The 22,503-nt window shown below is 42.1% G+C and overlaps 1 protein-coding gene across 6 annotated transcripts; it reads left to right on the top strand.

Moving 5' to 3' along the window:
• The first annotated feature begins 78 nt into the window (after positions 1–78).
• coasy (CoA synthase) lies at positions 79–22,122 on the top strand. Of its 6 annotated transcripts, XM_084171438.1 has the most exons (11): positions 79–215; positions 5,412–5,850; positions 6,179–6,947; positions 7,675–7,889; positions 8,210–8,341; positions 9,486–9,684; positions 9,816–9,880; positions 13,833–13,917; positions 14,190–14,287; positions 14,879–15,025; positions 18,730–22,122. In XM_084171438.1, the coding sequence occupies exons 3-11, from the start codon at positions 6,227–6,229 to the stop codon at positions 18,799–18,801; spliced, it is 1,734 nt and encodes a 577-aa protein (XP_084027564.1). In that variant the 5' UTR covers positions 79–215; positions 5,412–5,850; positions 6,179–6,226; the 3' UTR covers positions 18,802–22,122. The 6 variants fall into 6 exon arrangements, with proteins under 6 accessions (XP_084027564.1, XP_084027563.1, XP_084027562.1 ...); XM_084171437.1 differs by lacking the exon at positions 5,412–5,850; XM_084171436.1 differs by lacking the exon at positions 79–215 and having other exon boundaries at positions 5,300–5,850.
• The last annotated feature ends 381 nt before the right edge of the window (positions 22,123–22,503 follow it).

A 22,503-nucleotide genomic window follows, 5' to 3' on the forward strand; every position in this document is an offset into this window, starting at 1 on the left:
TTACCCAGATATCCCCAAATCAATGTATCAACCAATGAATGTTGTCCATGTGCAACCGGTAGCTAGCTAGGTCAAATGGACATGTCTCTTTATCGAAAGAATAATAACAATATTGGACAGTGGTATAACAATAATGTAGTTAGCCATTGGGAGTAGCCAGTTACATACGAGATTTTCACTTAACTGACGTTACCTCGCTACAGTATTTGTACAAGGTAAAGTAGCTAGCTATTGTCACTCTTCATGTTTGTTGTTATTTCTACGCACGAACGCTAGTGTTTGTGCTAGCTAGCTTACGGTAACCTACTACAGTAGCTAGCTACCTTGCTAATTAGCTACGTTAGCTTGCTGTGCTCGGTTTTTTTGTCAGCTAACGTTAGCGATACACAACCCATAACTATCAATGAAGTATATGTTATGGTAGTCATTTCAATGTGTAGTCTGTTGACAATACTCCGGTGTGTAAGTTACGTCGTTACCAAGTAAAACTCAACGATGTAGCTAATTCACATCAACGCGGAGTTGAGTTTACTTGTTGGCTATCCGGGGTGTTGCAAATGTCATTATCATAACTAACTAACCTAGCCAGCTAGTTCACGTTAGCTAGTTGCCTATCCAGCTAGCTGAAAGTACCAGTAACTAGCTAACAAATAAACAACAAGTTAAGTAGCTAGCTAGCTAAACACATTTATTTAGTTTAGCGAAGGTCAAGGTGTCTTATATTTAACTTAACTAGCTAATAAGAAACCAAACTGTCTTCATCCGTTTAGTTGTTATTGATTTACCAGACGTAGCTACCTACTGTGCCGTTAAGTCCTTGGTAAAAGGCCAGGGTGACAGCTTTCCCTTAAATAGGTCGTTATCAATAAAACTTCACAATAAGGTGGAGACCCCCAGCGTCGCTAAAACCATTGACAACTGCGTGCGGATGAAGGGATTGTTAAATAAATGTTAACTATTTGGTTGTAATATCGTCACCTCTTGAAGAGCATGGTCAGAACTACCCATGTCCTATTATTCCATGCAAAACAATTGCGCACATTTAGCACTATCAGCAGAGCTATACCGCAAGTAACTGCTTTCATGGTCAGTAAACATAAATTGATAATGTAATTTCAGGGACTTGAGTGTAGCCTCACTACATCTCTCAATACTGATAACGTTTATACTTTGCAATCTACCTACTGTTAGCTGATAATGTTTCTACTTTGCAATCTACCAGTAGAAACTTTGCACAGTTGGTTAAACATATAGGTAAGTAGACCTAAAGTACTTTTTTTTTCCCAACCTACGTAACGTTACATGCTGACCACACTGCCCGCTTCGCGTGCGTTGCAAAATACATTTACACATACATGTTATTCAACCATTGCACCCACACTGCTCAGGAGCGTATGTGTAGCCAGGCTCTAACATAGATTTTGGTTATATTTGTAACATGCAGTGTTGCCAATTTAGCGACTTTGTCGCTATATCTAGCGAGTATTCAGACCCCCCTAGCGACACATAAAAAATAAAAAAATTCGACTAGCGACTTTTTCTGGTGTTATTGGAGACTGAGGTGAAAGCACGTATCGTTCTTACTCTTCTCAATTAGCAGCGGGTGTTGCCATGGGCCCCACACCCGTCCCAAAGCACTCACAGGCGGCCCAGTCCTCGCGCAGCAGCCACTCCCAGCTGCAATCAGAGCAGGAGCTGTTCATCCCTCCTGGTCCAGACTGCAAATTAATAGCGCATGCGGGAAGCAGTCGCTGGCTGATCCCGCCCTAGCTTACATTCAGGGCGGGATGTAAATGTAAAATGTTCTTTGTCTAAAATAAATCACTGCACAAAAATAAATCACACAGCTTCAGTCACTTACTCACCTCGTCCACTGTGTGTGTGCCTCTCTGTGACATAAGCTAAACATCTAGCTGGCTAGCTCATCATGTCTCAGTCTAAACTGTACACTAAAAAATACAGAAAGGAGTGGGAATCAAACCGGGAATTCAAAGGCTGGTTGAAGCCGTTTATTGGAGATGATACACGGGCATACTGCCTGTATTGTAAGGCTGATTTCTACGCCAAACTTAGTGATGTAAAAAAAACACATGACAACTCAAAAACATACTTAAAAGGCAAAGACTTATAACAGTTCCACCCAAAACAAGCTGCCATTTATGGTTTAAAAAATTGACTCTGCAAAAAAGGCTGAGGCCACCATGGCATTAGCTATCGCTGAACACTGTTCCATGCTGGCATGTGATCACATTGGAGAAGCATGTAGAGCTGCTTTCTCAGACTCCACTGCTACTACCCACTTCAAAATGCACAGGACAAAGTGTACAGAAATTATTAATGGTGTTCTAGCACCATACTTTCTGAAAAAGTTGGTCACAGATGTGGGTGACCAGCATTTCAGCCTCCTCCTCGATGAGTCCATGGATGTAAGTGTTTCTAAGTACCTGGGGGTTGTGATAAGGTACTTTAGTGACACCAAGCAGACAATTGTATCAACATTTCTGGGGCTTGTTGAGTTGGAGGGAGGAGATGCCAAATCTATAGCCCGTGCTGTTGTGGCTTTCCCCGAGAAGTGTTGTCTTAAAAAAGAGAAACTCTTGGGGATATGGACTGACAATGCCTCTGTTATGACGGGGATTAACAATGGGGTCCATAAAGTGCTGAAGGAGGAGTATGGCCTCAAAGATCTGGTTCTTATTCGCTGTGTGTGCCACTCGCTGCAGCTTGCTGTAAGTCATGCTTCCAATGACACCATCCCCCGTAGTGTGGAGTACTTGGTACGAGAGACTTATAACTGGTTTTCAGTGTCTCCAAAGCGCAGGGATGCCTACAAGGCCATATATGAAACCATCAACTGTGGGGAGAAACCTTTACAGATAACCAAGGTGTGTGCCACACGTTGGCTCTCCATTGAACCCGTGGTTTCACCACGCATTTTGGACCAGTGGGAGGAGCTTAGGCTGCATTTCGCAGTCACCAAGTCCAGTGAACACTGCTACATGGCTGAGGTTTTATACTCCATGTACAGTGATCCTCAAAACATATTGTATCTGACTTTTTTGAAGTCAGTGCTGGGTGAGGTACAGTTGGCTATCAAGTCTTTTGAGGGAGAGCAAGTAGATCCTCTTAAGCTACTTGACAGCTTGGTTAGCCTGATCAAGTCTGTGAACAGCAGGGTGCTGAATCCACTGGCAAATGTTGATGTACTCAAAGGGCCAATAGATGGATACATCAGTCCCAAACCGTACCTTGGTTACCTTTTTGAGTCAAAGGCAGCTGAGCTCCACCTTGCGCCTGAGGATGAAAAAAATGTCTGAAAGCGGTGTGTAGCCTTCACCATCTCCCTCACTAATGAGTTGAGGGTGAGACTGCTGGACAACATCGAAGCATTGCAGTACATGTCAGTTTTCAATGTGGAGGAAACTCTAAAGCACAATAAGAGCCCTGGAGAAATAGAAAAAATAGCCAAGCTCCTTGGCTACTCCCCTGCAGAGATAGACAAGATTGTCCAGCAATGGCATGCCATCCATCTTAGTAAATGGAATGAGACAAAAAACACACTCGGCTTCAGGAGTGAGATTTGGAAGTTGATATCAACCCGTTTCAAGAACTTGCCATGGCTGCCGTGTCTGTGTTGTCCTTGCCACACTTGAATGCTGAAGTCGAGAGAATATTCAGCCAGATGAGTGTGGTAAAAAGCAAACTTAGAAATCGGATGTCCTTGCAGACCCTTAACTCCATCCTGTACATTTGATATGGACTGAAGCTGTCTGGTGATGCTTGCTATGAGCACCAGCTGCCTGATAATGTTTTGCAGCTTTTTGGCACATCAGCTGCTTACTCATGTAAATCAGCTCCCTTAGTTGCTGAACCTGCCATAGAGAGCCTTGACCAAAATGACGATGACCCACTATTTCTGTGAGCCAGCACAGCCTGTGTGTGTGTGGAGGGGGGTCTGGAAAAAAACAAGAATTAGGGCCAGACTAGTTACCATCATTTTCTCACATTGCCATTGACAGTTTTTTCTATTGTCTCTTTTTGGTCCATTTAAATTGTTCATGTAGATTGTATACAAAAAAATGTTTAAAATGTTATGGTTAAAAATGTTCATGTTTTACTGTGACTTGTTGTAGGCTCCTAAGTGGACCATAAGGTTAAAAACCAAACCAAAGTTAAGAAAACGAAAAAAATAATTTAAAAAAACAAAGTAACTCCGCCAGAGTGTCTCTTTTGGGTCACTTTTGCTGGTCCCAAGCCCGGATAAAGGAGGAGGGTTGGAATTGTGACATAAAAAAAAACAAGAATCGACAGAAGGAAGTTCATTTGTAGTTCTAAACATATTTAGGGTGTTTTTTACTCTCCCACAACGTTATTCCTCTCTCCTACAGCGTCCATCACAATTACATGCACATGGACAATTATGCAAATTAGGTGATGACATCATTTAGCGACTTTTAGGACAGCCAATAGCTACTTTCCTTACTGAGGAGTTGGCAACACTGGTAACATGTCACCTAGACCGCACGCGCGCAAGTTGATTTTGTCCCCCCACACCAGAAGCGATCAGGACACACAGGTTAAAATTTCAAAACAAACTGAACCAGTTATATTAATTTCGGGACAGGTCGAAAAGCATTAAATATTTATGGCAATTTAGCTAGCTAGCTTGCTGTTGCTAGCTAATTTGTCCTGGGATATAAACATTGGGTTGTTATTTTACCTGAAATGCACAAGGTCCTCTACTCCAACAATTAATCCACAGATAAAACGGTAAAAGTTAGTTTTCTAGTAATCTCTCCTCCTTCAGACTTCTTCTTCTTTGGACTTTATATGGCGGTTAGCAACCAACTTTATGGTGCATTACCATAAAATAACGACCCAATTTTTATATCCCAGGACAAATTAGCTACAACAGCAAGCTAGCTAGCTAAATTGCCATAAATGTTTAATGCTTTTCGACCTGTCCCCAAATTAATATAGTTGGTTCAGAGTTTGTTTTGATATTTCAACCTGCATGTCCTGATCGTGTCTGGTGTGGGTGGAAAAATCAACATGCGCGTGATGGCGGACGCACGCGGTGTGGTCAGCATGTTAGGCCTACCCAACGAAGTTAGACAACATTATCCCCTTTTCATTGTTTTTAAGACTGTTTAATCACGATTGCTGCTGACAGACATGATAGGCTATATGTCAAATTGGCTAGCTAGCTAATAAGAGATAACGTCAATATAACAAGCTATCTTTCAGGGGACTAGATGGCTATATTTGCTTGCCGTCTATAGTGATGATGACAGTAGTCCGATTTACAGGACAAAACAATTTGTAACCTGCACTTGAATGCTGATGATACTGTTGTGTATGCAGTTGACTGGGCTCTATCTAAACTACTGTTTGCCTTCATTGTATTACAGAAAAACTTGATTGACCTGAAATTAGTATTGAATGCAGGTAAAACTAAGTATATGTTGTTCTCCAGAGCGCATAAAAATAACTGATTTAAGCATATGTACTTTGGAAGGTGTCAATATTAAATGTGTCCCTGCTTACAAATATCTGGGCATCTGGATAGATGAAATCTGTATTTTTAAAAGCACATTGATGAGTTAGTTAAGAAGCTGAGAATAAAAATGGGCTTATTCTATAGAAAGGTCCTGCCTCTCGCTAAATAGTACAAATCAGATTATTCAGTCAAAGTTCCTGTCGGTCCTAGACAATGGCGACATCATCTATGTGAACGCAGATGCCACTTCATTAAAGCTGTTAGATGCAGTTTATCGTAGCGCACTGTGCATTATTATGGGTCTCTGGGATGGCTAACTCTGGAAATTCCTTTGGTCTCTACTGAGTTAGGTAAATCAGCTTTTAGTTTTCTTTCTGCTTGCATTTTGTAATTATATTATAATGTGTGTATTTTCTGTAATTTCTGTAATTCAGGGCTCATCTGTAAAAGAGACCTTGGTCTCAGTATGACTACCTGATAAAATAAAGGTTAAATAAAAAAAAACGGTTTTAGCGGAGCAGGGGTTCTACTTGCTCCCCAGCAGCCAAATCAAACGCTCTGCACCGTATTGTGATGTTTTATTGATAACGACCTTTTAGCCTAGTTAACTAATTAATAGGTATAGGTTTTCTCAATGTTTTTTTTAATGGTGTGACCCTACCTTTCCCTATACCCCAGACATCGTGCTAAGCGTGTGTCCCTGCTCCTGTGACACATCTGGCCAACATGTCCATGTTCAGCACGGGCATCCTGGTGCTCACCTCTCCCCTCCACACCCTCCCCCTGCGCATTGCCCCTGTACTCAGCTCAGCTGCCCAGGTGGTGGAGCGCACCCTCTACGTCCATCTCCATCCGGGCCTGAACCTGGGTGCAGGCGGGGGCCAACCCAGGCCCGTCTTCATCCCGCCCGTGGTGGATCTGTCCAGCCTTATCACTGGGCTCTACAGCAATGCTGCCAACGTGTGCAGCCACCTGGACGTACGAGTGCTCCTCACCAACGTCCGCGCCCAGTCCAACAACTCCTCCAGCCCAGAGACAGGTGGGACAGTGGTAGCGGGTAACCCCTTCCCTTCCCCACAGCCCCTCTCCCACTCCCCCGAGGTGGTGCTAACAGACTTCGCCCTGCAGGACCCATGCCAGTCCCCGCTGGTGGCCCAGTGTCTGCAGAGGTACGCCGGCCACTGTTACGTCTGCTCGCCCGGCTTGGCCTCAGTGCTGCTCCACCCGCAGCTGCAGAATCTGGAGGAAGAGGTGGAGAAGGAAGAGAAGGAGGGCCAAAAGGAAGACTGGGATAGTAGGTCGGACCCCATGGAGACTTACGGTGAGGTGGTGGTAGGGGGAACGTTCGACCGCCTCCACGGGGCGCACAAGACGCTGCTGAACATCTCTTGCCTCTTGGCGAACAAGCGGTTCCTTATCGGGGTGTGTGACCAAGAACTTCTAAAAAGTAAGTGGAATGATGAGAAAGGACAATGGTTGCTGTGTAAACGAGTTTCTTTGGGCATTATTAGGTCTCCTTGTCTTCTATGCATACACAAGGTATTGTATTCCTTACCCCATAATGGGCTATATAATCAGATATTTTTTTAAAAGGATTGTCACTGTTAAGATGACTTTGAAATTCACTGTGCTCCAGGGTTTCTTCTGGATCAAAAAGGGTTTTAGGTGTTGGAAGGGGGTGCGGTCCGTCGGCGGTGCAACATTTTAGAGGCCCCCATCTTGACAATGTAGAGACATTTGTGAATTTTGAAGGCAATGTTCTGTTATTCAAATTCTTGGAGCTGAGAGAAGATTGTGCAGTTTTAAAGCTAATTTCCTATGCATTTTGCCATGGCTAATGCTGTGTTCTTTTGCTCAAACATAATACCAAAATCAATACTGCAATAGTTTCTATTTTGGGGATTGATACTTTATATCTGTTTTTAGTCGTTTAAGTTTACACTGAAAGCGTTTTCCCATCACAAAAATGTATGAATTTACAATGGCAGAAAAATCCCTGCACTCGACCTTGACATTGAAGACTGCGGATTTACGGATACTTTTGCACGATAGGGAAAGAAAATGTTTGATGTCCCCTCCCCTGCCATTTTCCTTGCCTCTTCTTCTTCGTCCTCTTCTTCCTCTTCCTCTTCCTCCACCTTCTCTTTCTCTTATCTTCCTCCGCCTATCCTCAGAGAAGGTGCTAAAGGAGCTAATTGAGCCCTACGCCCTGCGGGTGCAGCGTCTCCAAGAGTTCCTGCAGGATGTCAAGCCCTCACTGCAGTACGAGATCGTGCCCCTCTCAGACCCCTTTGGACCCTCCGTTATTGACGCCCAGCTGCAATGCATTGTGGTCAGCGAGGAGACCCGCAGGGGAGGCGAGGCTGTGAACAAGAAGCGCCTCGAAAATGTAAGTGCGCCTTTTACTCTGCAAAGTTATGGCCAGCCAGGTCTCCCTTGAAAAATAGGTATTTTGACCTCAATGGAACAACCTGATATAATAAACCGTGGCGGACCATGGATGGATATAATTTATATATTCTATAAGTCTCGTGATGTTGCGCCCTGGGTTTAGGAACTCTGTGAGTGGGCCCCTCGATACAGCACATGCTGAGGGATGGCTGGCTATGTATTGTTTGTGTTACGTCTGGCTGAATGTAGCCTATATATTCTCTTTGTTATGTCTGGCTTGGTCTCTGATGTCTTGTCATCAACTGTCTGCCCTATTAGGGTCTTCCAGGACTAGTGCTGCACGAGATCCAGCTTCTGAAGGATGCCCACCACACTGAGATGGAGGAGGAGAAGATCAGCTCCTCCAGCCTCCGCTCACGCCTCCTAGGGACCCTCCTCACAGACCCAAAAGTACACCCATTACCCCTCTTCCCTTCCAGCCTGCTCTGGGGTGTCACATACACCACACTAATTTATTTATACTGGGTATTTGAGAAAGAAAGGGGTATTGTGTACCCCTGAGAGTAGTTTCAGTTGCTGACACCGGCAAAACATAGGGCTACTTTCAGTCTTTTTTGTCTCTATGCAAAAGACAGGGTCTGCGTCCCAAATGGCACCCTATTCCCTATATCAGGGTTCCCCAACTGGCGGCCGGCGGGCCGAATTCCGCCCTCGGGTGGTTTTATTTGGCCCCCAAAGTTTTTATTTGTATTTTACTATTATTATTTTCATTGTGGGACATAAGACTAAAAACACCAGGAAATCAGCTCAAAGTGATTTAAATTTTGGAAATCTGTTCCCACGTATTTCCATGCATAATATAATGGCACGTGATTGTAGACAAATGTAAGCAAGGTTTGAAATGGTTGTTTTAGTCATATTATATATGTTTGTGCTTCTTGCGGTCAAATTGCAGTTTACTAATTATTTGTAATTATGTTCCGGCCCCCCGATCATCCGCTGAGAAAAAAATCGGCCCGCGGCTGAATCTAGTTGATGATCCCTGCCCTGTATAGTGCACTTCCTTTGACTAGGACTCTGGTCAAAAGTAGTGCAACATATAGGAAAAAAGGGGGCCATTAGGGATGCAACCACGGCTTTTTCATAACAAATGATAGTTACTACAGCAAGGTTACCAGGGTAGAGAAGGCTATATTCAGGGACTCTGTGTCTCTCCTCAAGCTGAAGAAACATGCTATTCATCCAGCCTCGCTAACCGCAAATTATCTTTCACAGTGGCAATTGCAGTCACACGATAGACTACTATTCACTGTAATTGCCAGTGAGTGCTTTGTCAAGTACATGGTTGGGATGCATAAGGTATCACAAGGCCTGATTTTCACAATTCAGTTTCTCTTTATCTCATTGTAGTCTAATTGGACGTGAGTGTTAAGTCAGTATATGATTGAATTATGTGTATAGTCAGGATCGTAGATGTATGATATGTCAGACATTTAGTGTGATTATTTACCACTTACACATAAGGCCCCATATGACTGCTAATGCATTTTGATGCCCCGTTCACCTTCACCCCTATTGCCGATCCCCTGTGAAGCAGGACAAGCCCCATCTCCCACTGGTGCCCTACGTGATTGGCCTGACTGGGGGCAGCGGCAGCGGGAAGAGCTCCATCGCCCGGCGGTTGGAGGCCCTGGGTGCGGTCCGCATCGACAGCGACCAGCTGGGCCACGAAACCTACCGGCCGGGGGAGGTTGCTTACAACAGGGTGCTGGAGGAGTTTGGATCAGGTGCGGGTGGGTCCTCCGTCCACATAGCTGACAAAAGCTGTCATCTTATTCTGTATAATGGAGAATTTATTTAACAGATATACTGTAATGCTTTACCCAAAGCATCTGTTTCAATGAATTACTCTTATCGTTTGCAGATCTTATTAATGAGGACAAAACTATCAACAGACGCGCACTAGGCAGGAAAGTTTTTGGAAACAAGGTAATGTTCGTGTATGGCATGTGTGAAATACAGCCCGATAATATTTGAGAAAACATAAAATGTGATAATATTTTATGCAAAAAGCATATACAATTATCTGTAAGGTCCCTCAGTCAAGCAGTGAATTTCAAACACAGATTCAACCACAAAGACCAGGGAGGTTTTCCAATGCCTTGCAAAGAAGGGCACCCATCGGTAGATGGGTAAAAATAAAAAAAACTGACATTGAATATCCCTTTAAGCATGGTGAAGTTATTAATTACACTTTGGATGTTGTATCAATACACCAAGCCACTACAAAGATACAGGCATCCTTCCAAACTCAGTTGCCGAAGAAAGAAACCGCTCAGTGATTTCACCATGACTTTGTTGACTTTAAAACAGTTAGAGTTTAATGGCTACGATAGGAGAAAACTCAGGATGGATCAACAACGTTGTAGTTACTCCACAATACTAACCTAAATGAGTGAAAAGAAGGAAGTCTGTACAGAATATCCAAAACATACATCCTGTTTGCAATAAGGCACTAAAGTAAAACTGCAAAAAAATGTTGCAAAGAAATGAACTGGGGCAAATCCAACACATAACTGAGTACCATATTTTCAAGCTTGGTGATGGCTGCAGCATGTTATGGGTATGCTTGTCACACAGCAAGGACTAGGGAGTTTTTTTAGGATAAAAATAAATGGAATAAAGCTAAGCACAGGCAAAACCCTAGAGGAAAACCTGGTTCAGTCTGCTTTCCAACAGACACTGGGAGACAAATTCACCTTTCAGCAGGACAATAACCTAAAACAAATATACAATGGAGTTGTTTACCAAGTCGACATAAAATGTTCCTGAGTAGCCTAGTTACAGTTTTGAATTAAATGGCAAGACTTGAAAATGGCTGTCAGTAATGATCAACAACCAACTTGACAGAGCTTGAAGAATTTTTTAAAGAATAATGTGCAAATATTGTCCCCATATCAATTTCTCAACCAATGAATGTTGTCCATGTCCAACTGGTAGCCATCTAGGCGTCTTTATCGAAAGAATAATAACAATATTGGACAGTGGTACTGCAATAATGTAGTTAGCCATTTGGAGTACCTAGCTACAGACGAGATCTTCACTTAAATGACGTTATCTCGCTGCAGTATTTGTACAAGGTAAAGTAGCTAGCTATTATCACTTCATGTTTGTTGTTATTTCTACGCACGAACGCTAGTGTCAGTACTAGCTAGTTTACGGCAACCTACCTTGCTAGTTAGCTAGCTTGCTCGGTGCTCAGTCTTTTAGTCAGCTAGAGATATACTTTAATGATAGCTATGGTTTGTGTATGTTATGGTAGTCATTTCAATGTGTAGTCTGCTGACAATACTCCGGGGTTTACGTCGTTAGCCAAGTAAAATTCAACTCCACGATGTAGCTACTTCACATCAACGCGGAGTTGAGCTTTACTTGTTGGCTATCTGTGGTGTTGCAAATGTTGTGATTATCATAGCTAACTAACGTAGCTAGCTAGCTAACGTTAGCTAGTTGGATATCCAGCTAGCTGCAAGTAACTAGCTAACAAATAAGCTAAACACATATTTCCTCAAATTGTCCTATTTCTTTAGCAACGGTCAAGGTGTCTTATAGTTAGCTTAGCTAACGTTAGCTAGCTAATAAGAAACCAAACTCTGTTTCTTCATCCGTTTAGTTGTTATTGATTTACTAGATGTAGCTACCTACTGTACCGTACCGTTAAGTCCTTGGTAAAAGTCCAGGGGGACAGCTTTCCCTTCAATAGGTTGTTATCAGTAAAACGTCACAATAAGGTGCAGAGCATTCGATTTACCTTCTGGGGGGCAAGGAGACCCCCAGCTCCGCTAAAACCATTGACAACTGCATGCCATTTTCAAGGGATTGTTAAATAAATGTTAACTATTTGGTTGTAATATCATCACCTCTTGAAGAGCATAGTCAGAACTTCACATTTCCGATTATTCCATGCAAAACAATTGCGCACATTTATACAGCAAGTATAAGTTATACAGCAAGTAACTGCTTTCACGATCAGTAAACATCAATTGATCATGTAATTTCAGATGCGTGAGGGTGCAGCCTCACGATACCGCTCAGTATTGGCCACCATTGATTTGATATTTGAGTGATTATAAAATAAAAGTGAACTACAGTGGATTCGGAAAGTATTCAGACCCCTTGACTTTTTCCACATTTTGTTATGTTACAGCCTTCTTCTTCTACTCATCAATCTACACACAAAACCCCATAATGACAAAGCAAAAACATTTTTCTTTACAAAAACGCAAATATCACATTTACACAAGTATTCAGACCATTTACTCAGTACATTATTGAAGCACCTTTGGCAGCGATTACAGCCTCAAGTTTTCTTGGATATGACGCCACAAGCTTGGCACACCTGTATTTGGGGAGTTTCTCCCATTTTTCTCTGCAGGTCCTCTCAAGATCTGTCAGGTTGGATGGGGAGCGTCGTTTCACAACTATTTTCAGGTCCCTCCAGAGATGTTTGATCGGGTTCAAGTCCGGGCTCTGGCTGAGCCACTCAAGGACATTCAACGAAGCCACTCCTGCGTTGTCTTGGCTGTGTACTTAGGGTCGTTCTCCTGTTGGAAGGTGAACCTTCGCCCCCAGTCTGAGGTCCTGAGCGCTCTGGAGCAGGTTTTCATCAAGGATCTTTCTGTACTTTGCTCCGATCATCTTTCCCCCGATCCTGACTAGTCTCCCAGTCCCTGCCGCTAAAAAACATCCCCACAGCATGATGCTGCCACCACCATGCTTCACCGTAGGGATGGTGCAAGGTTTCCTCCAGACGTGATGCTTGGCATTCAGGCCAAAGAGTTCACTCTTGGTTTCATCAGACCAGAGAACCTTTTACTGAGGAGTGGCTTCCGTTTGGCCACTCTACCATAAAGGCCTGATTGGTGGAGTGCTACAGAGATGGTTGTCCTTCTGGAAGGTTCTCCCATCTCCACAGAGGAACTCTGGAGCTCTGTCAAAGTGACCATCGGGTTCAGTTTGGCCAGGCGGCCAGCTCTAGGAAGAGTCTTGGTGGTTCTAAACTTTTTCCATTTAAAAATGATGGAGGCCACTGTGTTCTTGGGGACCTTCAATGCTGCAAAAATATTTTGGTACCCTTCGCCAGATCTGTGCCTCAACACAATCTTGTGTCGGTGCTCTACAGACAATTCCTTCGACCTCATCGCTTGGTTTTTGTTCTGACATGCACTGTCAACTGTGGGACCTAATATAGACAGGTGTTTGCCTTTCCAAATCATGCCCAATCAATGTAATTTACCACAGGTTGACATCAATCAAGTTGTAGAAGGATGATAAATGGAAACAGGATGCACCTGAGCTCAATTTCGAGTCTCATAGCAAAGGATCTGAATACTTACGGAAATAAGGTATGTCTGTTTTTTCTGTTTTAATAAATTAGCAAACATTTCTAAAAACCTGTTTTCATTTTTTCATTATGGGGTATTGTGTGTAGATTGAGGATTTGTATTTATTTAATACATTTTAGAATAAGGCTGTAATGTAACAAAATTTGGAAAAAGTCAAGGGGTCTGAATACTTTTTGATTGAACTGTATTTGATTCATTTTGAATTCAGGCTGCAACACAACAAAATGTGGAATAAGTCAAGGGGTCTGAATACTATCTGAAGGCGCTTAGTGGGCTTCTGTCCCAAAACATTGTTATCGGGCCTAAAATGTGTTCTCAGTTGGTCTCTAATGTGACATAATGGCATCGGCTTCTGTTAATCATTATATCAACTGATATCCTCACAGTATGTTTTAACAATATGTTATATATACTTGTTTTGTCTTGTAACAATTGTTATATATTTTTTATTTTATGCACATTAAGATTATTCTTGTATAATGAAAGCGCTTTACAAATGTAATATATGATTATTAATATTATTACTATTGTTGCAGGAGAGGTTGAAAGCCCTCACCGACATTGTGTGGCCGGAGATAGCTCTACTCGTCAAGGAAAGGATCCAACAGGCCAGAGAAGAAGGTATGTTGCTGATTGATATGTGTCAAAGTTGTGTGTGTGTGTGTATGTATGTATTTTTGTGTGTGTGTGTGCCTTCACCTGTGTGTACAGACAGTGGGTTTGTGTTCCCCTGTAGCTCAGTTTGTAGAGCATGGCGCTTGCAGCGCCAGGATAGTAGGGTTCTATTCCCGGGACCACCAGTACGTAAAATGTTAACACGCATGACTAAGTCACTTTGAATAAAAGCGTCTGCTAAATGGCATATATTATTAGTATTATATTATTCCCCCCAGGTAAACAGGTGTGTGTGGTGGACGCAGCTGTGCTGCTGGAGGCCGGCTGGACGGACATCGTGCACGAGGTCTGGGTCGCCATCATTCCTGAGGAAGAGGTAACCCACATCTGTACTGTGAACGTCTGAGAAATAACCTCATCGATACAGTGCCCTTTGCACATTTTTCATTGTGTTGCCTTACACAACCTGGGATTTAGGCACAGGGTTTTTCATAACTCCTCTACACAACCTTGTCCTCAATGTGAAAACAAACCAGAACATTTTTAATTGAAAATAGTGAACGAAATGGTGCAACGGTCTAATGCACTGCATCTCAGTGCTTGAGGCGTCACTACAGACCCCCTGGTTCGATTCCAGGCTGTATCACAACCGGCCGTGATTGGGAGTCCCATAGGGCGGTGCACAATTGGCCCAGCGTCGTCCGGGTTTGGCCGGTGTAGGCCGTCATTGTAAATAAGAATTTGTTCTTAACTGACTTGCCTAGTTAAATAAAGGTTAAATAAAAAATAAAATAAAAATTAAGCGGTGCTAGTTCAATTACATTAACATTTTACATTTGAGTAATTTAGCAGATGCTCTTATCACAGTCACCGCAAGTAGACCCTTGCATAACATCTAATGCTAAAAGACAAAACACTGATACAGACACTTTAATTTTTTATCCACCCCAACCCTCCTACCCTCCAGGCAGTGTCTCGGATCACTGCGAGGGACGGTGTCAGCCAAGAGGACGCTGTGCGGCGGCTGCAGAGCCAGTGGCCCAACGCGCGGCAGGTGGCGCAGGCCAACGTGGTGCTCTGCACTCTGTGGGAGCCCGAGATCACCCAGAGACAGGTAAGGAGGGGAGCGAGAGACCAGGGTCTTGTTCATTAGGAACCAAAAGGAAGAAAACAAGGAGGGACTGGTCCATTTTACATCGCAAAACATTTTGTTACTGTATGCCCTAATGAACATGACCAAGGGCAAAGCCAGACACACTGACGGGGAAAATGGCTTGATAAAGCACCTTCAAAACATTTTTACATTTTTAGTCATTTAGCAGACGCTCTTATCCAGAGCGACTTACAGTTAGTGAGTGCATAAATTTTTTCAAAACGTTCTGAAATGTTTACCATCCACGCATAAAGGCTTCTTGAATTTATTTATTTTTCATAGGAACGATCGTTTTTTATTTATGTATCTTAGGCTGCGTCCAGATTCTCCACCCTTCTTCTAAAGTGGGCACGCCACTTGCACACTTCCAATCAGGGATTAAAAAGTATTGGATTGGTGTAAACATTGGTTGGAGGGAGTTTCCACTAAAGCTTACCGTATGCTTCCAAGTCGAAACAGTTTGAATAAACAGTGGCTTGTGAAAATATTCACCACCCTTGGCATTCTTCCTATTTTGTTGCCTTACAACCTGGAATTAAAATTGATTTTTTGGGGGGTTTTATCATTTGATTTACACAACACGCCTACCACTTTGAAGATGCAAAATATTTTTTATTGTGAAACAAGAAATAAGACAAAAAAACTGAACTTGAGCGTGCATAACTATTCACCCCCCCAAAGTCGATAGAGCCACCTTTTACAGCAATTACAGCTACAAGTCTCTTGGGGTATGTCTCTATAAGCTTGGCACATCTGGCCACTGGGATTTTTTCCCATTCTTCAAGGCAAAACTGCTTCAGCTCCTTTAAGTTGGATGGGTTCCGCTGGTGTACAGCAATCTTTAAGTCATACCACAGATTCTCAATTGGATTGAGGTCTGGGCTTTGACTAGGCCATTCCAAGACATTTAAATGTTTCCCCTTAAACCACTCGAGTGTTGCTTTAGCAGTATGCTTAGGGTCATTGTCCTGCTGGAAGGTGAACCTCCGTCCCAGTCTCAAATCTCTGGAAGACTGAAACAGGTTTTCCACAATAATTTCCCTGTATTTAGCGCCATCCATCATTCCTTCAATTCTGACCAGTTTCCCATTCCCTGCCGATGAAAAACATCCCCACTGCATGATGCTGCCACCAACATGCCTCACTGTGGGGATGGTGTTCTCGGGGTGATGAGAGGTGTTGTGTTTGCGCCAGACATAGCGTTTTCCTTGATGGCCAAAAAGCTCAATTTTAGTCTCATCTGATCAGAGTCCCTTCTTCCATATGTTTGGGGAGTCTCCCACATGCCTTTTGGCGAACACCAAACGTGTTTGCTTATTTTTTTCTTTAAGCAATGGCTTTTTTCTGGCCACTCTTCTGTAAAGCCCAGCTCTGTGGAGTGTACAGCTTAAAGTGGTCCTATGGACAGATACTCCAATCTCCACTGTGGAGCTTTGCAGCTCCTTCAGGGTTATCTTTGGTCTCTTTGTTGCCTCTCTGATTAATGCCCTCCTTGCCTGGTCCGTGAGTTTTGGTGGGCGGCCCTCTCTTGGCAGGTTTGTTGTGGTGCCATATTCTTTCAATTTTTTAATAATGGATTTAATGGTGCTCCGTGGGATGTTCAAAGTTTTATAACCCAACCCTGATCTGTACTTCTCCACAACTTTGTCCCTGACCTGTTTGGAGAGCTCCTTGGTCTTCATGGTGCCGCTTGCTTGGTGGTGCCCCTTGCTTAGTGGTGTTGCAGATTCTGGGGTCTTTCAGAACAGGTGTATATATACTGAGATCATGTGACAGATCATGTGACACTTAGATTGCACACAGGTGGACTTTATTTAACTAATTATGTGACTTCTGAAGGTAATTTGTTTTACCAGATCTTATTTAGGGGCTTCATAGCAAAGGGGGTGAATACATATGCACAGACCACTTTTCCGTTATTTATTTTTTTATACTTTTTTGAAACAAATAATTATTTTCATTTCACGTCACCAATTTGGACTATTTTGTGTATGTCCATTACATGAAATCCAAATAAAAATCAATTTAAATTACAGGTTGTAATGCAACAAAATAGGAAAAATGCCAAGGGGGATGAATATTTTTGCAAGGCACTGTATTATGACAAAATGTTGTGACGTTTTGGTGTTCGGCCGGGGTTTTTTCAGCTCTTCGAGCACACAAATGTATTTCTTGAGGCAAGCCGGAGTTCGGTAGCCGAAGTCTACTTCCCTTCGTCAGTGATTGCTCGACATTAGGGATTCTTCATTGAAGTGTTTGTTGTCATTCAACAACAGATTACTAGTTTTCATGCATATTTTTTCACTTTAGAAATACTGCACTTAGTTAGATATGAAGTTGCGCGATTAAGACCTCTGTAAAAATTAATGACGGAGTTCTTGATTTATCTTTAGATTGATTCGGACTATTTTGAGGACGTGTTACTGTATGTTGTTGCTACGGCGTCTCAAGAGGGGAAAAACTAAAAAAAATGTTTTTCTTGTTTTTCAAGCAAATGTATTTTTAAGGCATTATACGAGGCACTGACGTTCACTTTGCGTAGCCGAGTTCTGCTAGGAGCAAACCGAACCTAGTATGCGGACGCCTTTAGGGGGTGAGTACTCGGACAAAACGAGTATCGTAACGGATGTGGAGTATTTTTAGTAATTATCCATGATCTGGATTTTTTTTGTTTCAGCCAGCACGCATCTCTCTCATTTCACCCAAATAGTGCGAAGGACTGTGTGCTCTAAATAACTGTCTAGTTCTGCTGTCTGTAAAGAAATTGGCTGTCGTAGGTTGATCCTGCTGCTACGATTGGATAGACCAAAGCTTTATCTCCATTCACTTACTCTTCATCGCTTGATATTTTACTGGTCACTCTTCCATGTTATGCTCCGATCACTTAGATTGCTACTGCCTGCTGCTGCTATGATAAATCAGCAAGCTATCAATGTGGATAATATCTAACAAGCGGAGGAAGGGTAGGAAAAAAAGATGAAAGGCTGATGCACATTCTCAAGGGTTAAAGTCCCCACGTTACTGCGACAGATTTCTGTCATGGATTTTGTAAAGGATTGGACTTGGTCAAACGTGCAGTTTAATACATGTACAAAATTATCCTCTTTCCTTAAAAGCAAGAAGGTCATGTCATTTTTACATGGAAGGGGAGGTTAACTTGGCCCTGCAGACTATCGATCTGAGATCGACTTAAGTTTCCGTCATGGGATTTTTTTTTTGTTGCTTTAACCCCTGCGTTCTGACTGAGTGACAGCAAACTCATCTACCCGCTGCAAGTTTTGAGAACACACACAAGTCCGCTTCTCCTGATCTGCAGCTTCCTTGGTTTATATGAAAGTGCAGGGAGACGATTTGGTATTGCCAACCTCTACTTAGGCATTTTAAAACTCTGTTTTTCCAATTACTAGGATCATCACTGTGAATTTACGGATACAAATACGAGTATGGCCAGATCGGCACACCCCTGGTTTCCACCATTGTTAAATCCATGACGGGATGGAAGTGCACACTTTGGGAAAAGAGTGAAGAATCGGGACACAGCTTACACATTAACGTTTCACAACCAAGTATTTTCATTATATGGCTTTCAGGGAGGATATAGATACCAGTCAATGCATTGTATAAACAAACCATTTCTCACGTCTTCTTTTGCATTTCAATCCCAGGTACGGAAGGCATGGGATCTCCTTCAGAAGCGGATCCAACAGAGATGGGAAGGAGCGAAGCCACCGTCCTGAGCCAGACCTCCATACACATACACCACCTCAACAGTGAACTGCACACACACCGACTGTAAAGCCCTGCAAGGGATGAGGGTGGCTCCAAAACGGCCAGGGTGCAATCATGTTAGGGACGTCTGCCTTAAAAGGAGCGCCACAACGGTTGCTTTGGTGTGCCATCGCAACCACAAACCCCCCACGGAGGATCTTACACCTGCAAAAGACGCTGGAGCCATACTTGCGAACATTAGAAAAATGTAAACAGTTTCTCCGTCTTAATGCACATCAGCCAATTAAAATCATTAATAGAACGCTACATTGTAGCTGGTCCCATCAGATAACCTGGCACACGTTAGCCCTATGTTAACCTCACCAGATGAGTGATTATTTTCTGGAACAAAATTCCTCATCAGCCTATCAAATATCTTAGACTTTATATCCAACAACCAATAGACATGTTGGTTGTTTAGCAACAAAACCGATATGCGCAATTATGGGGCAAAACAGACAGGGTTGGCTTAGATTGTTGACAACATGTAAACTACATTTTGTCTTCAATTTTTATTGGAAACATTAATATATTGCACAATGAGCACTTGTTGCCTCTCAAATACATTGTTACATCAAATTTCAGCCATATTAGCATAGACGTGACATCAGTCAAAACACCTCAAAACAAGACATGGTATCAAGAACAAGATAAAACTAGCTGAAATGAGCAAACAACATGGCAGCTTCTTGTTATTGTTGCTAGCTATCTGGCCATCCAGAATCACAACAACATAGACTTCTGCCCCATTGAAGTGTACGCATTGTTTTTGTGATGTTGTAAGCTAACCCGTCTATGGCATTTCTTAAAATACCCCGGTCACCAAAGGGATATTTTAAACCTACAAATTCAAGGTTTACTTTTGTTCCGTTGGTCTGTAACAAAATGTTGTGTGCCAATATTGCAGTGATACATCCTTGACTAGGCTACTAGTACTAACGTTAAACAAAATGTTCACATTTTCACATATGACAAAATCCAACATTTTTGCCTATCCATTTCACACACATTCATGTGCTTTCACAGCAGTAAAGATGTAGGAGGATTATACAACATGTACGTTTATATTCATACCTCTTTAAAGTGCAGTAATTTACCCTTACAGCTATGACTAATTGGTGGTGTGATCCACTAAGGCTGTAAGCCCAGAGACTGCAAGGTTTGACAGCCGTGAGTTCGAATCTCCCTCAGGGCAAGGTTTTTATTTAAGGAGAAAACGCTCCAATGTTGGTCCTCGAGTCAAATAAAGCATATGTGACAAAGTAGATTATTATAAAAATGCATATAAAATATAATCAATAGGGTAGCTTTTCAAACTGCATGCTCGAGGCCTGGAAGCGCAGCCCCTTTCTTTCACTGTGTATATTCACTGGATATATTCACTGCAGTATTAAGCCTAACATTGAGCTAATGAATTATGGCCTAATATGCATACACTTCTAACTTAGGCTACACATTTCGAGCCTGTCTGTGTTCATGGTTTTGATGCGCAATTACGCACCTGGCATCTTCGCTGCCTCGGCTATTCGTCTTCAATCTTGTGGATTCCCAGGAAAAGCCAAATTACAATTGCTTGTTGGACACTTATTTCGACTTATATTGATGAATAATAGCCTATCGTAGGAGAGATGCACGCTTGCTCTTGCTTGCTGAATGTAAAAAAAACTACGGCAATATACAAATGTATGCACTCACTACTTTAAGTCGCTCTGGATAAGAGCCTCTGCTAAAAGACTAAAATGTAAATGTTAAATAGGCTACAGCTTTAAGAACTGCCGGGGAGTTGGAAAGATGAGAGAGACATCTGCGTCAGAAGAAGTCCATATTTTCCAATGGTATCTTAGCACCGATACATCCTGACAAAATACAACTTATGAGTGGCTTGCTAATATACCTTTCTGGACCTTCTATACTGTCTAGAATAGACCCATAACTGAGCCAAATGGTTGCATAATCAGGCCTAGGCTGTATGCAGTTATTTCGGCATGAAACAAAACAGGACATTTGAGCGGTTATAAAAATGTGCCTATAGACCACAATTGTTTACTCACTTGATAACAATAATGCAGTCCTCATTGCTTTGTGTTGTAGCTTAGGTAGAATACTTTTCTTAAATGTAGGCCTAATCAATAGGGGAGCTTTGAGCAACTAGGCAAGCAATGACATGCTGTAAAAGATGTGCAGGCTAAACTGTGTTTGCTGTTGAATTGCTACATGTAAATACACGTTTTTGGAGTATTATTTGCAGTTGGCACTATGACAATGAACACACTCTGAAAGCACTGAATGGTCTGTGTTATGACCTTATCAATAAGCCTACAGCGTGCAGTAGGATGCGTTGATCAGATGATTGACAGGTGTACTGTAGAACGATAAACTTTCCTCTAGTGTGGACGCTCACTAACGTGGGTTCGAGTCCGGACTCGCGATAAACTTCAAATAACGTTACCGCAATACTGCCATCTGTAGGATGATAACGAGAGTGCTTGACTTTGTTAAGGACACTCTTATGGAAAAGGGTTTGTTCATGTCCATCTAGGTCAACATTTGCAATTGGCTGATGCAGAACTTCTTCCAGGAAATAAATACTGTCATCTGGTGTGCCAGGTTATCTGATGCGACCAGCTGCAATGTAATGTTCGATCACGTGCAAGTAAATCTACGATTTTAATTGGATGATGTGCATTGTGAGACGGAGGAACTGTTTAAATTTAAACTGTTTCTAATGTTCACAAGTATGGCCCCAGTGTGTCTGTCTGATCGACTTTTCACACACTCGTTTAAAAATTATTGTTTCTTTGTCAATTTACAATGCTTTCGCTGTGGGTGGATATAGTGGGAGACGAAACATGGCCAGAGAATTAGGGCTCGATTTCAATCCGTATCACAGAAGATCTGCGGTATAACGCAATTTAGATTTAAAGGTAATTTCCGATTGCGCCGACATATGTAGCATTTACCGTGAATGCAGTCTCTGCGAACGCGGGAAAAAACATTGCCTTTAAATTTAAATAGCGCTATACCGCAGATCTTCCGTGATACGGATTGAATCGAGTTCTTAATGTTACTACTTAGTGAATGAGTTTGTGCTTTGTCAGGTAAAGATTTGCTGTTTATATTTTAACAAACAAAAATGGTCCCTCACGACTTGGTTTTATATGAATGTCAACATGTTTAAACGGATCAAGCGGACATCAGACAATCCTTGGTATAATATACTCTAAAGACTAAACTGTACTGTAAATACTTATATTTCAGACACAAGAATGCATAAATCGAGTTAAATAGTGGTGGGCATTTTGACTGTTTTCTTTTGTACGGCTTAGGGTCAATCAAGTATTTTAAGTATAGCTTTAAGTCAAAAAAAAGTGTTGGGGGAAGAGTATAGTGAAAAATTGTTTGGGATGTTTATAAGGAATTGTGGAATAAAAATGTAGGAGTAATTTTGTGCTGTTTCTAGATTGAGAAAAGCTAAATTAAACATGATACTATCAACAGATAGTGACACTCAAATCAAATCAAATGTTATTTGCCACATGCGCCAAATACAACAGGTGTAGTAGTAGATATTACAGTGAAATGCTTACTTACAAGCCCTTAACCAACAATGCAGTTTTTTTTAAGAATAAAAAAAGTGTTAAGTAAAAAATTGAAAAATAGAAGCAAATAAC

Source organism: Coregonus lavaretus, assembly GCF_964263955.1.
Source record: "Coregonus lavaretus genome assembly, chromosome: 1".
NCBI classification, from domain to species: Eukaryota; Metazoa; Chordata; class Actinopteri; order Salmoniformes; family Salmonidae; genus Coregonus; species Coregonus lavaretus.

Coding starts and splice junctions, on each gene's coding strand:
- coasy (XM_084171438.1), top strand. CDS start 6,227: ATGTCCATGTTCAGCACGGGCATCCTGGTGCTCACCTCTCCCCTCCAC. Junction 14,288..14,878: donor CCATCATTCCTGAGGAAGAG/GTAACCCACATC, acceptor CCTACCCTCCAG/GCAGTGTCTCGGATCACTGC. Junction 15,026..18,729: donor CCGAGATCACCCAGAGACAG/GTAAGGAGGGGA, acceptor TTTCAATCCCAG/GTACGGAAGGCATGGGATCT.